Source organism: Castanea sativa, chromosome 6 (assembly GCF_040712315.1).
Source record: "Castanea sativa cultivar Marrone di Chiusa Pesio chromosome 6, ASM4071231v1".
In the NCBI taxonomy this organism is placed as follows: domain Eukaryota; kingdom Viridiplantae; phylum Streptophyta; class Magnoliopsida; order Fagales; family Fagaceae; genus Castanea; species Castanea sativa.
Window position 1 is genome coordinate 42,543,402 of NC_134018.1, and position 16,569 is coordinate 42,559,970.

A 16,569-nucleotide genomic window follows, 5' to 3' on the forward strand; every position below is an offset into this window, starting at 1 on the left:
TCGAACATATTAAAATTATTAATACAATTTGGTCTAAGCCTAATTTTACTACCAATATTTTAAGAATTCTAAAACTATTACCCATATCAAAATTCTATTTCCAACCATTTTTTTTTTTTTATAGATATTACAAACCATTTAGAAATTTAAATAAGCCTTATGTTTCTTTAATCATCTATTATAGTTGATCTTTTTAAATAATAAGATTTAGATCGTGCCTACCATGCTTGCTATGTAATTTGGAAGTATATCATAATTCATAACAAAGGAAATGAAAATTCAATGATCTTGACCAACTTTGTCATCATAATTCATAACAAAGGAAATGAAAATTCAATAATCTTGACCAACTTTACCAGTATATTTTTGTAGATTTCCAAATTGAGGAGGGTGATCTTGCAAATAATTTCCTAAGAAACAAACTGGGGCGGCAAAATTATTCACAACATTTACATTTATAGATTAATTTGGTAATCTATTAATGTGAATCACACATATAATATATTTGATGATATAACTCACACTCCTTAATTCTGCTAGTGTTAACATTTGTGTTCTGCCTCTCCTTGAAGACTGTAGACAGTTGATATCTCAAATTGGCCAAGTCCGAATCAAACATTGTTTTCGCGAGGCCAATACTTGTGCTGATTTTTTGGCTCGGTTAGGATCTCACCAGGATCGATCTTTTGTTTTACATCATGACCCGCCTATGGGTCTGTTGGTTTTGTTAAGCTCTGACAGAGCTGGTTTGTACCATAGCAGATATATTTCTGATCTGTCTTGTTTTCCTTAGTTCTTTTCGTTAATGAAATTCCATTCTATCCAAAAAAAAAAAGATGATATAACTCACAAAAAATGTGGCACCCCGCACCCATTTCCCATTCTATATAAACTCCACCCCTCAACAGTTATGCATTATATAAATCAATCTTGTGAGTTGTGAGCAAGAACAAATAAAGAGTTAGAAAAAGAGAGTAAAAGTTCCTTAATTATCGAAGCTTGTTCATCCGTAAGATCAAGGACTTCAAGGCTAAAGACAGACCCTTCATCATAAACTGAAAGTACAACGAGGCCATAAGAGAACGGCCTTTTGCCAAGCTTCGCAAAAAGGGCAGCCTCGGAAGACCCAACCTCGTCACCCTTCTTAATCAGCTCTATGAGGGTGATGATTTTAACAGTACCCTTACTGATTTTGGTGGGGATGTTCAGCACCTAAAAGACTTTCAGGTGCTGAATGCCCCCAATATCAACAAGGAAACTATTAATGGCATCAGGACAAAATGTTTCATGCTAATAGAAAACTCGAATCCAGGTAATAATTGTTAAATAATTGTTTGGTTTTAACAATTAGATCAAAGTATGAGAGTAAACTCGATCGAATACAGTGGAGTTATGCGTTAGAGTCGATGAAACCATGTTCTAAGGTAGAAAATTGAATAATAATTATCCATGTCTATTCAAGGGAAAAGGAGAGTACCAATCCAAGGCTTCCTCGGTAACTTATGGTGTGTTGCGAATTGTATGATATTTTGTATTAAATTTTATTATCTCTTTTATAATTCTTTTAAAAAAATAAGTAATTTACTTTAGCCTGATGGGTATTAATTATTTATTTAAACAAATTATAAATGGATTGAGGATAATTTTTTTATGAGTAAAAAAAAAATCATTAACTTTCAAGAAAACCAAAACAACCCTCTTTGCTTTGTCAAAATTTAAAAATTTAAAAAAAAAAAAAAAAAAAATCAATCAATAGATCAAGCACCAAGTAGACCCTTGAAGGATGTATGGTGTGGATAGAGTTCTCTTTAGGTAATGTTTCCCAGAACCATCTAGGATTAGTCATGATAAGCCTCAGGGCAGATCTCATGTAATACTTTTTCCACTTTTTGACTGTACAAGCATATTTATATTCTAGTATAGCGTTTACATATTTTGCAATCTATTGAAAATCAATCCTATTACAAAAAACCGAATATAACTATGATTCTTTCATTTGAATGTTTATTAAAGATTTGACATAGTATCCAAAATTCTCAGAATATTTAAGGAAAAGAGGCACTGAGAATTTTGAATCCAATCCTACATTAGAGGACTACTTTTTTTGTTATTATTTTTTAGTATTACTATAAGACAGATATCATATTATTCTATTTCCGTCACTGAGAATTTTGAATCCAATCCTGAATTAGAGGACTACTTTTTTTGTTATTATTTTTTAGTATTACTATAAGACAGATATCATATTATTCTATTTCCGTTGTTGGGGTGTGCAAAATAATGGGCGAGTAAAAATCGCTGCATTCCTATTATAGCGGGCCTTCTCCATTTGGGCACCTTCAGGTTATTGCCTTAATGGCCTATCCTAGTCAAGGGATAGTGCTTACAAGGCATCTTGCGCTGTCTACCAATCCTGTAGGGAAATAAACAGATTTTCCCAATAAACAGATCTGGAAAAATCTGGGTTCAAAGGGGTGGCATAGACGGGAAATAACTCAGATAAGTCAATAACCACTACAAACTCAAGAAACACTCTAAAATAAAACCAACTAAACTCGTCCATGAAAAAAAACTGCAGAATGACGTCCAAATTAATAATTTCCTCAACTGGTGGAAATATTTTGCAGTCCAAGTAAAATGGCATATTAACTTAAAAATTCTCCAAAAAACAAAACATTTCTAATGTAAAACCATCAGGAAATAAACACCACTCACGCAAGTTTTAGTCAAATAAACTAAAACCCATGTCATCATCCGACTCTTCAGCCGGCTCTTCCTTCTTCTCTTCCTCCTTGGCAGCAGCAGCAGCAGGGGCACCACCAGAAGCAGCTGCTGCAACAGGGGCAGCAGCAACAGCAAACTTGCTAGGATCCTGCATTTATACTCAAAACAATTAATGTATTGAACAAAGGCTGGGACTTGACTATATGTGAAAAAGTAAGAGCCTAACTAATGCTGAAGAATCAAATACCTTTAGATACTCCTTAACTTTCTCCGCCTGGGGGAAGGAATACTCAGTAGCAACAGCAACTGCAAGAACGTTCTTGTAGGCATTGGCGAACATGTGTGGCGCAGCAGCTAGGGTTGGATATGAGATAGCAAGCGACAGTGACGTCACCATAGAGACACCAATGAAGAACTTCTCTATCAGGTCCTCATCCGTAAGATCGAGGACTTCAGGGCTGAAGACAGACCCATCATCGTAAACTTGAAGAACAACAAGGCCATAAGAGAATGGCCTTATGCCAAGCTTTGCAAGAAGGGCAGCCTCAGAGGACCCAACCTTGTCACCCTTCTTAATCAACTCAACAGGTGTTATAATTTCCACAGTTCCCTTATTGATTTTAGTTGGAATATTCAAAACCTGAAAGATAACGGTGTAAGAACAAATGTTTCACACAAATAGAAAACCAAATGATTAAGACAAGAATTCAAACCTGGAAAAACGAGGTCTGTGATGGATCCAGACCTGTGTTGCCAGGAGGGACAACGACATCAATTGGTGCTACCAACCCAACACGAGCAGGAGCCCCAACCTGTTTAGTTTAAAATGTTACAACCAAGTTAGTTAAACTTCAGAATAGGATAAAGCATTTAGAACACAATTTTTAGTTCTTAGCCTCAAAGAGAATGATTCAGATTTCAAGGATAACAAAAACAAATCAATCACCGTGCTCACTAAGCAAATCGTTAAATGGAACAACCAATAACTTAAGCTCATTCAAGAGTTACGTGATTAATTTATTCTTTTCTGTATATAGTAAATAAAGAGTTGTTAGTTCTTCACACATCTATGCTTATGATAGATAACTACATTATAGTTAAAATTACACTATTTGAGTAGATTAGATAAAAAATAGTTCCATTTATATAATTTTTAACAGGTTATAGCTTAACAACAAAATGGGCTATCCATATTATCAATAAATTATAATTATTAATTTTATACCCTATGAAGATTTCTACAAAATAAGTAATCCACTATCAATTCTATTAACCATTAACACGTAGAACTCGGCTTGTTTAATATTAAACAAGCATATATAGTTAAATTATTTTTCTCCTCAAATAAATAAATAACATAAGGAACCTAATTAAAAGTAAAAAATTTACCTTGTATTTGGCGACCTCTTCACTGACCTCCTTCAAATCACCCTTAGTGAAAATCAGACCCACGTTGCCCTAATCAAAAATAAATAAATAAATAAATAAAACTCAATTTTTAACTATGAATGAAACAAACAAAAAAAATGAAAAAGAGAGAGCGAAACTTACGACAAGGAGAGGAATGAGATTGAGGAAGGCATTGTTGCCAGTGTTGTCAGCATGGATCCTGATAGACCTCTTCATCATGGTGTTTTTACCCATGAGAACCACCGAGTCGCCACGTAGACCCTTGCGAATACTCTGTAGCTGGGTGGATCCGACGTTGTCGGCCGCCACAATAAGGATCTGGTTGTACTCGTCCAGCAGCTGGCATAGCTTGGAGTCGTATGCGATCTTCTTATCGGCTTTTGATGGCTTGTGCACCATTGTTACGATGGAGATGAAGAACAAGAATGATGTTTTGGGTTTTCTAAGGTTAAAATAAAAAAAACACCTGCGAGAAAATGAGCAAAATCGAGGGCCAAGACGAAGCTCTGTGCTCGGTCAAGGCGGACAGCGAAACGGCGCCGTCTCTTTAACCTCTGATTCTAGTAAGAGCTTTAGGGTTTGGGGAGGTTTTCTGCACTAAGAAGCTCGTAGAAAATGAGAGCAGAGAGGTTAGTATTATATATATATGGTGGGAAGTGAGATGAGGATTAGGGTTTTTTGAGGATGATTTGGATCTGACGGTTAGGATGTTTTCTTTGTTTGGATCTGACGGTGATTAAATGGGGTCTTAATTTTGGAATTTTAGTGGGCCTGTGGTGTAAATTGGGCCTGCAGAGTGGCTCAGTGGGTATTGAGAATTACGTCTGGCTTGACCAAGCATTAGGCCCAATCTCAAGACAAACCATGATTAGGTTTTGAACTATAGCACTCAGTTTTGTTATTGAACTTCTTTCTTCTTCTTTTTTTGGAGTCGATTTTTTTGTTATTGAATTTAAATCTTGTGTCAATTTAGTGGGCTTCATTTAAATATTGAGTGATTGAAAATAATAAATATTTTTATTGTACTGTGAATAGTTATTAACATGTAGCTAATTTTTATAGTCAATAATAATAAAATATCAATGGGTTTGAAGAAGGAGCAACTTATTTAATTGTAATGGTTAAATTTGCGGTATTCAAATGAAATATGCAGAAAGCATTCTTCGTTGCCATTTCTATTAGGTTTTGAATAGATCCAACAACCACTTGTGAGCAACTAAATGGTTGAACCATTGCTTCTCTTTAATCAACAGTGGGTCCTGTCTTTTACCACCCAATGTGATCGAGTTTTGAGTCTAGTCTAGGTTGAGTTTAAAACCAACTCAAATTGACTCGTGAGCACCTCTAGAGATATCACTTGTGAGTTTCCTATATGTTGCATTTAAAATTTTGCTTTAGGTTCATATCACATTACACTAGTTATTAATAAACTTATTAGAGTAATGAAAAATGAAGTCATAAGTGAATACTCTTTATTGGCAATATAGTTTTAGTGAATGAAATTAAACATAGAGCCAATACATAGTTCGATATTAGATGGTTGCTCTAGAATTTAAAGGCTTCCGACTAAGTATGTATAAAACACAATAGATGAAATGGAAGTTTAGTAAATTGAGAGAAAATAATAAAGAAGTTGTAAACTTGATGGTCAATAGATAACAAATAGAAGTTATTTTTGACATCTTATTTCAATAATTTACAAAGATTGAATAATATATGAATCATATGTTAAGAACATGGTAGGCAACATAGAGAAGCACATCGAAAGTATTATATGATGAATACTTATTAATTTAAATGGAAATAATTATGAAGCTACTATGTTTTGATTCAAGTAAGATAAGCGTTGATAGGTATAAGAAGATCTAAAACAACACACATAATTTTTTTTTTTTAGAGACAAATAAAAAAGAAAAGACAATGCTAACTATTGAAGCATTGAACAATGTAACTTTGGGGGACAAGATTTTCTCATTTTTAATCCTCCAATTCCCTCTCGATCTTATTTAGATAGAAGACGTGTGGAATTTAAAAATTAAATAATTGTCACATGTCACACATCCCATTAAAAATATAAGGAAATTGGATAATTCAATTAGAGGAATTCATTCTCTAATTTTAGACATATTAAAATGCAAAGAAAAAATACACATAATTAGGTTGTTAACGGGATGTGTGACACGTGATTATTATTAACTTATTAAGGGTGTATTTATTTATGAAAATATAGTTTTTTAAAATCTTAATTCTTCATAAGTCATAAGTTTTTGAAAACAAGATTTATGAAATTAAAATAAAATAATAAATTGGGCCTAATAAATATAATTAGGTTGTTAAAACGTAATTTCACCAACAAGGTGTTGAGGGGTCCATTCTCCATTCCAACCCGTTTAGGTTGTTATGTAAAAAGAAATCGAAGGGGTTAGATGAACAGGGCCACGAGTAAAGAGCACGAAGCTCAAATCCCATACCACCACCAATCCAACACTGCGAAAATTTCACACGAGTAGCTCCGGTCAGCTCGCGATCCCAACACCCACTCACCGACACCAAGCGCTACTCACGTGCACATATATTATTCTATTGTCGCCGACAACAATTTCATTTCCGACCAATACAAGAAATGGCGTCAACGTACAGAGATCGGACGGCGGAGTTCAGATCACTCTCGGAGACTCTGAAGAAGATCGGAGGAATCACAGCCGTTCATCATCAACAACCCGAAAACGACCCAGCTTCATCGAAACCATTGACAACAACACCACCACCAGCAGTAGCAGCAGCAAACTCTTCTAGATCCGAATTCAACAAGAAGGCCTCGCGAATCGGGTTGGGGATCCAAGAGACCTCACACAAGATCTCAAGGCTCGCCCAATGTAAGCTTATCTGTATTGTATTCTATACTGTTATAGTTTATCTGGTTGCCGCCAAAATTAGTTGGTTAAAGTTAAAATAACAAAATTAAAAAAAAAAAAAAAAAAAAAAAATGTAACCTCTCTGGTTCAAACTTAGTCTTATCGGTTTATGCTAGAGATAGTTCAAATTTTGGTACATATGTTCTTATGTTTTATAAATTGATGTGTTATCCATTACAAAAAAGTAAGCCAGCTTGTTGTAATAAAATTGATAATAGCTTTCACATTTTCCATAGGAGAAAGTATCTTGTGCAATAGGTGTGAAACCTCATACAAGTGGATCCCATATGCATGTAAGGGTGGTGTTGTATGTATCTGTTACATAAAGATACCACTTCATGAAAGAGATCTTATAAAACTAGAAACATAAGTTGTATAAAATGTTGTGTCAACTTTGTTCTCCGTAGTTGTCGAGGGGTTGGCAAAAATAAAAATGTTTCAATGAAGCCTTGACAGGGCAATGGTTATGGTGATTTGGGAACAAGAGTGATATGCTTTGGAGGAGGGTGATAGAAGTTAAGTATGGATGTGATTGGGGGAGCTGGTGCTCTAATTCAGTACCTGGTCCGTATGGAGCGAGCTTTTGGAGTGTTTTCGCATTATATTCAGTATGAGGTAGGACATGGGTTTAGAGTGAAGTTTTTGCAGTATGTGTGGTGTGGGGAGAGTTCTCTTTAGGTATGTTTCCCACAACTATCTAGGATTAGTCATGATAAGGAGGCTTATGCGGCGGATCTCATGAAATTCTCTAATGGGGTTCTCCATTGGGATTTGTCTTTTATGAGAGTTGTTCAAGACTAGGGACTGGAGTTGTTGTTGAACGTTGTGGATGTTATTTATAGTGCTCCTTTGCGTGGGGGTTGGGATGATAAGATGTGTTGGAGACTATCCAAGAGTAGGGGGTTACTGGGTTTGACCCATTCTATGTTCAGTTGTTTCCTTGGAGGAGCATTAGAAAGCCGAAGGTCCCTTCTAGAGTTTTATTCTTTGTGTGGATTGCGGCATTGGGGAGAATTTTGACTATTGACTACATACGCAAAAGGCATATTTGGATTTGGATTGGTGTTTTATTTGCAAATTTAATGGGGAGAAAGTGGATCATCTGTTGCTTCGCTGCCCTATTGCAATGGAGTTATGGTCAATGATGCTTGGATTTTTTGCGGTTTCTTGGGTGATTCCAAAGTCTGTTGTTGATTTACTGGCGTGTTGACAAGGGAGGTTTGGCTGACATCACTGGTGTTGCTTGGAGGGCTGCTCCTCATTGTATGATGTGGTGCCTTTGGAGGGAGAGTAACCACTGGTGCTTTGAGGATTTTGAGCGGCCTTTACCAGTTCTAAATTTATTTTTCTTCCAAACATTATTAGACTGAATGTATGTTGTGGGAACTATGTCTCTATGTTTGGTTTGTGATTTGGTTGATCATTGTAATTTGCATGTTTGATTGTACTGTTCCCCAATTGTATACTTCCTGTATGCTAGGGTGACTCTTTTTTTTTTTTTTTTTTGGTTTCTATAAAATTTATTACCTAAAAAAAAACACTGTTGTGTCAACTTTTGAACATATCAGAAAAAAGTAATTAAATTATTTATCTATTTTTATTGTTGACGTGGCACCAATCACATTCATCTTTATGGCAGATTGTAAGCTTTTTGTAGTAAACTTGCTAGTAAATTTTAAGTATTTTCCCTTGAAATGTAGTCCTATGATTTTTGGACTTAACACTTTGTGTAATTCACCGTTGTTGGGTTGACCATAATGTTTTATGATTATGACATTTCATTCCTTGTTTCTGTCCCTTTAAGACTGAAATGAGTTATCTAACTTTGCTCAAAAGAAAGAGGGAGCTAAAGAAAAGAAAACTTAATAGTGTCTAGTTTGGTGAATGCTTATTTTCCAGTTGGATCCCAAAGCAATTAAGATCTTATAGAGCTGGATGATAATATGCTGACCTTAGGTTTTGCTTGGTTTGTTTATATTGATGTGCAGTGGCGAAAAGGTCAACAATGTTTGATGATCCGATTGTGGAAATACAGGAATTAACTGCTCTGATAAAGAATGATATTACGGCGCTGAATGTAGCTCTTTCAGATTTACAAACCATTCAAAACATTGAAATAGCAGATGGGAAGTATTCTGAGGATAGAGTTGGACATTCCACAGCAGTTTTTGATGACTTGAAGAGCAAACTTATGGGGGCTACAAAACAGCTACAAAATGTTTTGACAACAAGAACAGAGGTTTATTTCAACAAGCCCCTACCTTTATCGTTTACTCTCTTTTTTTTAGTTTATTTTAAACATTTGCAACTCTTAATTATTTGAAAATTGCCCCCCACAGCATATCAAGGCTCATGAAAATAGGAAACAAATGTTTTCCAAGAATGCATTAAGAGAGAACCCTTTTCAGCATCATGCAAAAACTGTGACTGAGCCACCCCCTTGGTCCAATTCATCAAATGGAGATGCAAATGCACAACCATCAGCGTAAGTATATACTATTTAAATTTAAGGTGCACATCAATTATTATATTGATTTACCACTTTCCCTTTGCCTACGTGTTATAAAGAATTCTCACATAGGCTCAGATACTACCCTTTTGAAAATACTAGTTCAGCGTAAGTATATACTATTTAAATTTAAGGTGCACATCAATGATTATATTGATTTACCACTTTTCTTTTGCCTACGTGCTATAAAGAATTCTCACATAGGCTCAGATACCACTCTTTTGATAAATACTAGTTCAGTGTAAGTATATACTATTTAAATTTAGGGTGCACATCAATGATTATATTGATTTACCACTTTCCCTTTTCCTATGTGCTATAAAGAATTCTCACATAGGGTCAGATACCACCCTTTTGAAAAATAATAGTTTCTAGTGTACTAGAATCTAGAATTTCGGTAGTGTAGAAGCTTCACTGAACACTATATTTATCAGCCATTGGATGGGCTAACAATCTAAACAAGTACAAAAATACATGTAGTTGCATTGCTGACCAGTTTAGAAGCTTTAGGTTTATAATTTTCTAGTAAAGTACTTAATGATATCTATGAGGAACTCAGCTGGGACAGAAGATATGAAGAAGATATTAGTCAAGATGAAATGTCATCTTTAAGATGGATTGTCATTGCTGAATACTGAAAGTTTACTGTCCAAAGGAATTGTCATGTATCAATTGGAATTTAGGATATACTAATATTCTTTCTGTTAGGCTAGATTTAGGCCAAAGACTTTTCCAATCTCATCCCAGCTCATCCCTTTACTACTTCTGTCAATGCCAAGGGCAAGTGTACAACCATTTTGGTTTGACATTTATTTGTTTTGCATCCTGCCGAGACATAAAATTATTGCTTGATACTTGAAACTAGTATATACCTCAAACCATCTTACTGATCCTCATCTTCATGTGCTTTTGAAGCTGTCCAAGTTTATGTTTACAGATGCTGCTTCAGTAGATTTGCTCAGGGGTATAGTTGAACAATAACTTAATTGTATGCTAGTCGTATCATAAAGGTATAATACAAAAAAGCATTTAAGCATCAGTTATGTGTCTGATATGGCAGCAGATCCAAATTAGAAGGGTGTCATAATGAATCTTATATAATCCGGTCATTGTAATTCTGTTTTAGGTTGGAGGTTTTAGATTAGACTTATTCACAGAGGTCTTAGCTGTCAGAAATGATAAATCTATCTGTGTAGAAGTCTACAAGTGTAACTGTCTTTCTTAATGCTTGATATTCCATTTATTTATGAAACCTTGATTGATCTCAAACAAATTTACCATTTCTAGAATAATAGGGCTTCCACAGTTCATTTCTGATAACTGATACTTGTATATCTCTCTCTCTTCAATCAGATTGCCACCAAATGGAGTTCAAGTTGGCAGCCAGCTGAGGTGTGTTTCATGTGACTACCACCCTAGATCAAGTTTGACTTTTTTACATTTTGTGTAGAACATGTATTTTTGTGTTTGACCATGTTATTTGATATTTGTGATCTCCCACTCATGCTCACATGGACACATTATAATGTTCTTTTTGTCATTGGTATTGCATTTTTTTTTTTTTTACTTATCAAACAAATCCATGTAGGGAGCACTTTCTGGAGCCATTTAAGCTGGATTTGAATGGCTTGCTTCTGGTTTTTCTGCTCATAGTTTCTTTGTTAATAGTTGAGCAGTCACCACTACCCCCCCCCCCCCCCCCCACACCTCACATTTGTCGTCCTTCCTTTCTCCCTGGGAGTTCCCCTGCTTTCAGCCATCCTGGTGCTGTCTAACTTCTGCCTTTTTTTACTGATACTATTGAAAAGGCTCTATGTAGGGCCTTCATTATTTTGTACAACTTCCCCACTTCCAAGCTCGCTTGATTATAAAAATGGAAACCACCAAAATCTTATTCAATAATTTTGCATTTTTAGTTTTTTTTTTTTAATTAATTCAATAGTTACAATGACCCACCAGGAGATTCCAATTGAGCTACAAGGCTCTTGGCAATTTGCATATTTAGTTTCAGGATTTATTTGTTTCCCTACCATGGCAATAACTTGAGTTCGCTTTTGTAATGTAACTGATGTTACATATATGATATAACCTTGCCAAGTCAGACGAAGATTAGCTGTTGAGAATACTCCATCCCAGCATATGGAAATGTCAATGTTACAGCAGGTGGTTCCACGGCAGGAAAATTATGCACAAAACCGGGCAGTTGCTCTTCACAATGTGGAATCCACTATTTCAGAACTCAGTGGGATCTTTACACATTTGGCTACAATGGTTGCACAGCAAGGGGAACTGGCAATCAGGTTTGCCTTTTTGCTTCAATGTGTCATAGAATTTGTCTGTTTTAGATGTATTAAATTGGGAAAAAAAAATGAAAACCATGGAAAGTATTTAATTTGGTTAGATTTTAAACTTCAAGTTCTGTAGCATGACCTCCCCTGATTGTTATGAGCAGGATTGATGATAACATGGATGAGTCACTGGCAAATGTTGAAGGTGCTCGCAGTTCTCTTTTGAGGCATCTTAACCAAATATCATCGAATAGGTGGCTTATGATAAAGATATTTGCCATCTTGATATTTTTCCTTGTGTTATTCATTTTCTTTGTGGCATAAATGTCATTATGGGAACCAACATACAATTCTTGCTGCATGGGGTTTCCAGGCTTTCTCCATGTCCATCCATCGGCTAACTTGTCAGGAATAGGTTACCTTTATGTGGGAATGAGTAGGCTCACTTATTGTGTATATTTACTTGGCATTTCCATTTTACAATTTTTTGCTATATCTTGTAAAAGCTTCTAGCTATCTCTACAGAAGCATATATATATAGCAGTATTTGTTTTTGAGTTGTGTGCATTCATCAAGTGATTGAGCTTGGAAATGTATATGTGATTGCGTATTAATATTGATACGAAATTTTGACAACATTATGGTATATTGTCTTCAATTCTTTTAAATACCAGTGAGCATCACTTTTTTATTTCCTTCTTGATGTCTTGGGGGTTGTGCCTCTACTATACTCTTTTGATAAAAATTATTGGATATGGATCTAACTCTCTCCCTCTAATGATTGTATCATTATGCAAGCAGATATATGCAAAATACAATGACTTCAGGGTAGTTTAGTGGTTAGATGTTTCAAGCTTGCTTGATGAATAGTCTGCGAGTTTGGATCTTCTGTGTGCTCATTCATGGGTAGCCCTTAAGATGTCCAGAGTGGCAGTGGACAGTGACCTGGCAGTGCAAGATGAAACTTTTGCATCTCAATTTTCAAATTTAAACCAAGGATAGCAGGAAGAACCTTCCAGTCCTCGAGTAGTCAGGTAGATGGTCATGTAGATAACTTTTGTGACTTGTTTTATTTTAGTCTTATAGCCGAGTGAGCAGATTACCGCAGCATTCACAAAGCTCCTTTGAGAGTTTTGAATCTGCATCTTAGGCATAAGACATAGATTTGGATTTTCTGACACAATACATGTGTACACGTTTTTTATACATTTTCTGATACAAGCGTAAGACATTTTTGATACTTGGAAATATCAGAAAATATCATTTGACCTAAAGATCATTGGCATATGACTTATGAGTGACCTAAAAGCAACATGATTTCTTCTTCTTTAGATGCAAAAACTTTCAAGCAGTTTTGTATTTGAATTAGCAACCATGTAGTACATTTGTCTTTATTATAGATATTGATGTATTTTGAGCCTAAGATCGGCTTCAATCTCACTCTAACCCAATTCTTTTGTTACCCCCAAGCTGAGGCCATCCAGGGTCTCAAGCCATGCTTGGCCAGTCACAGAATTTATAAAGCATATTAAGGAACCTAGTGCATAGTAGTCTTGAAGAACTGAGAAACATGTTTGTGGAGCAATACTGGGTCATCAGACAGTTATATCCCCCACACACATCTACTTTTTATTTTTGCACTGTTTCAGGTATGAGTTAAACTGTTTGAGGTGGAGTTGTCTAATCCTTAAATTATGTAATTATCACAATTTCATAAAATAGTGTGCCTTGTGTGTGGGGAACAACTTGAACGGGCATGTTCACCTACGGACTAACATGTTGAGTCACTTCTTAGATGTCTCCTCCATTAAAAAGCCTAGGAATCAATCAACTCCTGAATGGGCTTTTTTACTTAGTGCTAGCAATTACTTTCGGTGGGCTAGTGACTTTTGAGTCCTCTTGTCATCATTTGGGCACGTGTGTAGGATTTGGCAAGTTACTGAACTTGAGCAAATAGAAGAGTGTGTTTGGAGGAAGCCAATAGCTTTTATATCTCAATTAGTTAGCATTTCTTGGTGTTTCAAAATATTCTGAGTTTAAAACCCTCCTCCCCGTATCAAATGACCAAGAAAGAAGTGTGTTTGGAGTAGTTTATTTTTGATAACTTATTCCGTTTAAAAAATAAGCTTTGTTTAGGGGGGAAGGTGAAATTTAAAAACTCATTCTTAGCAAAATTAGCTAAAAGATAGACTTAGGCAAACACACCTTAAATACTTCTGGATTAAATGTTCTCTAATCAGCTCCTTGTGCACATGACAAACTCCAAGGTATGGCTGATTATAATGTGAGATTTTAAGATATTATATTTGAACTAGACTCAAGTTGTGATTGGCAAGTGCTTTTGGAAAATCAGGTTGCTAATTGCTATTAGTACCTCAAGGTTATGTCTTATTGCTTAACATCCTAGTAGGCTAGTACTAGTCTCATGCTTCACTATGCAACTATAGTAGGCTTATATTCCTATTCTTTTTTATTATTAATTTAAAGAAACAAAATGAAAATGGAATTTTTTTGGTCCTGTCAATGTATTTAACTATTTATGCAAACCATTTTGTGTTTTTTACAGAAACTAGAATATCAAATTCCAAAAAAAAAAAACTATACTGTATAGTATTTAGGTAGCTGCCAAATCACATTTTCGTGAGGTATCATTTAAGCACAGCATTCTAAACAGTTGGTGGAGGAATCCACTCACATCCTTTTTCTCAAAGAATATTCTTTTCCATTTGAATGCTTTGCCAGTTTCTTAATGTCTATTATTGTTTGCCACATCTGTTAGTGGAGAAATGAAAGAGGAAAAGAACGTGCTAGACAAGCCAACATTCAATACTGTGACTAGCTTTTCTTACGCATATGCATAGGAAAACTCTATTTTACATGATTAAAGAAATAACATTTTGTTTTGGTAATCAAACAGGCTTTGGCAATTATGAATTCATGAATTGCATATTGGGAGAGATATATATTAGGGACTTCCTTTTCCGAGCAACTATCTTTTTTGCTCTTGAAAAGGAAAATAATCTTTACCAAGGGCTTCAAATATAGAGAACGAGATGAAGTAAAAAGCTGGATATAAAGGTGAAAGTTGATTTTATACGTAAGAGCGGAAAAGGAAAAAGACCCAACTTTTCTTTCTTTTGCAGTGTATAAGATAAGGCTTTTCCATGTTACGAAGAATCTTTATTTCACGAAATTTCTGAAAGAGTTAAAAAAAGAATTGTGGCCCTTAAGTTCTTCTGTCTCATAAAGCGTTTCCAATAATCTTATTATCTTACATTATTGTTGGTGACTAAATTTTTAGTCTCCTAAGTCCTAACAAAGTTGCGGCTAAACAGTGATGGTATGAAATGGAAACGGATTAATCAAACTTTGATAGATAGTTTTAATTTATAGCGTCCTCTCCTATTAATTTTTTTTTATCATCAAATTAAGATATCAATTAATTTTTAGTGTAATCAATGATCAAGCTCAAAATCTTTTATTTAACCACAAAAGACTTTACCAAATAGGCTAATTAAAATCTACAAAATCTTATTAAATAGAGTAACTCTATATTTACATTATAATTTATAAAATTTTAAATATTCATAACGAAATGGTCAATCCCCAATCTCCATTTAAAAATAAATCAATAAATAACCTAATACCTTTGTTAAAAAGGCTATTTTGGATCACCCACGACATAAAAATGTCGACACTGGACACTGGTAAAGCCGAAGCCGACGTGGGATAAGATTACAGTATTTATTTGGAGCTGAAAAGACAAAACAAGAAGCTGGGCTTGGAAATTGGGTCGGTTTGGTATCAAACTACTGGTGTTTGTTTAAGCCTGAGTTGACATTGAGACAACTAAAGTTTGGTCCAATTATCTGTGACTGTGAGGTAACTGGCTCCCCATGCCAGACCAGGAGGAGGAAAAAGGAGAAAACTACAGCAACATAAAACATTTACTTGGGTAAAAAATATATATATATAGAGAAAACCTAGGTAGACTAGGTTGTAAGTTTCCAAGGGTTTGAACTCCATGTTGTAAGACGAGGTTGTAAGTTTCTAAGGGTTTGAACTTCATGTTGTATACCTTTCAAAGAGAATTGAGGTTGTAAACGAGCCAAGTATTAAGTTCAAGGTTGTTTATTTAGTTTTGTTTCAAACACGAATCGAGCTTGAGTTCATCACCTAATTAGCTATATGATTAACCTTAGTTCAATTTCTTGCTGAACAAACTCTATCTTGTTTTTTGAATAACTTGTTTAACTTATTTATTTAATTATTTCCCATATATGTTGAATACCACAACAATCATTTTTTTTTTATCCATTCACAAATCTACACTAATAATTAATAAATAAATTATTGTTGAAATTATATTATTTGAGTTAAAAAAAAATAGAATCGTTTTTGTTACTAACTTATAAAATTTACATTCACGAACTTTTTATAGTATAAATTTACAACAAAATAGGCTATTTATATGATCAATAAATTTAAAACAATAAATAGAATCATTTAAAAAATGTCTTGATTCATTTACATTCTTAAAGGGAATTATTTTATGAATATATTCTTTCTGATTCTTCTAGATTTAGTCTAGTTAGTGTAATATCTTGAAACCCAAACCACCACCCCTCCTCCTCCAAAAACAAAAAACAAAACAACAAAAAAGCAAGACTAGAGTTTTTTTTATTTAACATAAGAAGATTACTTATGGCATCCCTAACTCCGG

The 16,569-nt window shown here is 34.7% G+C and overlaps 2 protein-coding genes across 2 annotated transcripts; one reads left to right on the forward strand and one right to left on the reverse strand.

The window, feature by feature from the left end:
- Positions 1–2,508: 2,508 nt before the first annotated feature.
- Positions 2,509–4,772, reverse strand: LOC142639183 (large ribosomal subunit protein uL10). Its single transcript, XM_075813309.1, has 5 exons — positions 4,276–4,772; positions 4,114–4,182; positions 3,438–3,536; positions 2,972–3,364; positions 2,509–2,872 (listed from the first exon to the last, which is right to left on the reverse strand). Exons 1-5 carry the CDS (start codon positions 4,531–4,533, stop codon positions 2,723–2,725), a joined length of 969 nt encoding a protein of 322 aa, XP_075669424.1. The 5' UTR covers positions 4,534–4,772; the 3' UTR covers positions 2,509–2,722.
- A 1,732-nt stretch (positions 4,773–6,504) lies between these two features.
- On the forward strand, positions 6,505–12,541 carry LOC142638100 (syntaxin-31). The gene is made up of 6 exons (XM_075812097.1): positions 6,505–7,010; positions 9,038–9,288; positions 9,389–9,534; positions 10,912–10,950; positions 11,661–11,858; positions 12,011–12,541. The coding sequence occupies exons 1-6, from the start codon at positions 6,758–6,760 to the stop codon at positions 12,168–12,170; spliced, it is 1,047 nt and encodes a 348-aa protein (XP_075668212.1). The 5' UTR covers positions 6,505–6,757; the 3' UTR covers positions 12,171–12,541.
- The last annotated feature ends 4,028 nt before the right edge of the window (positions 12,542–16,569 follow it).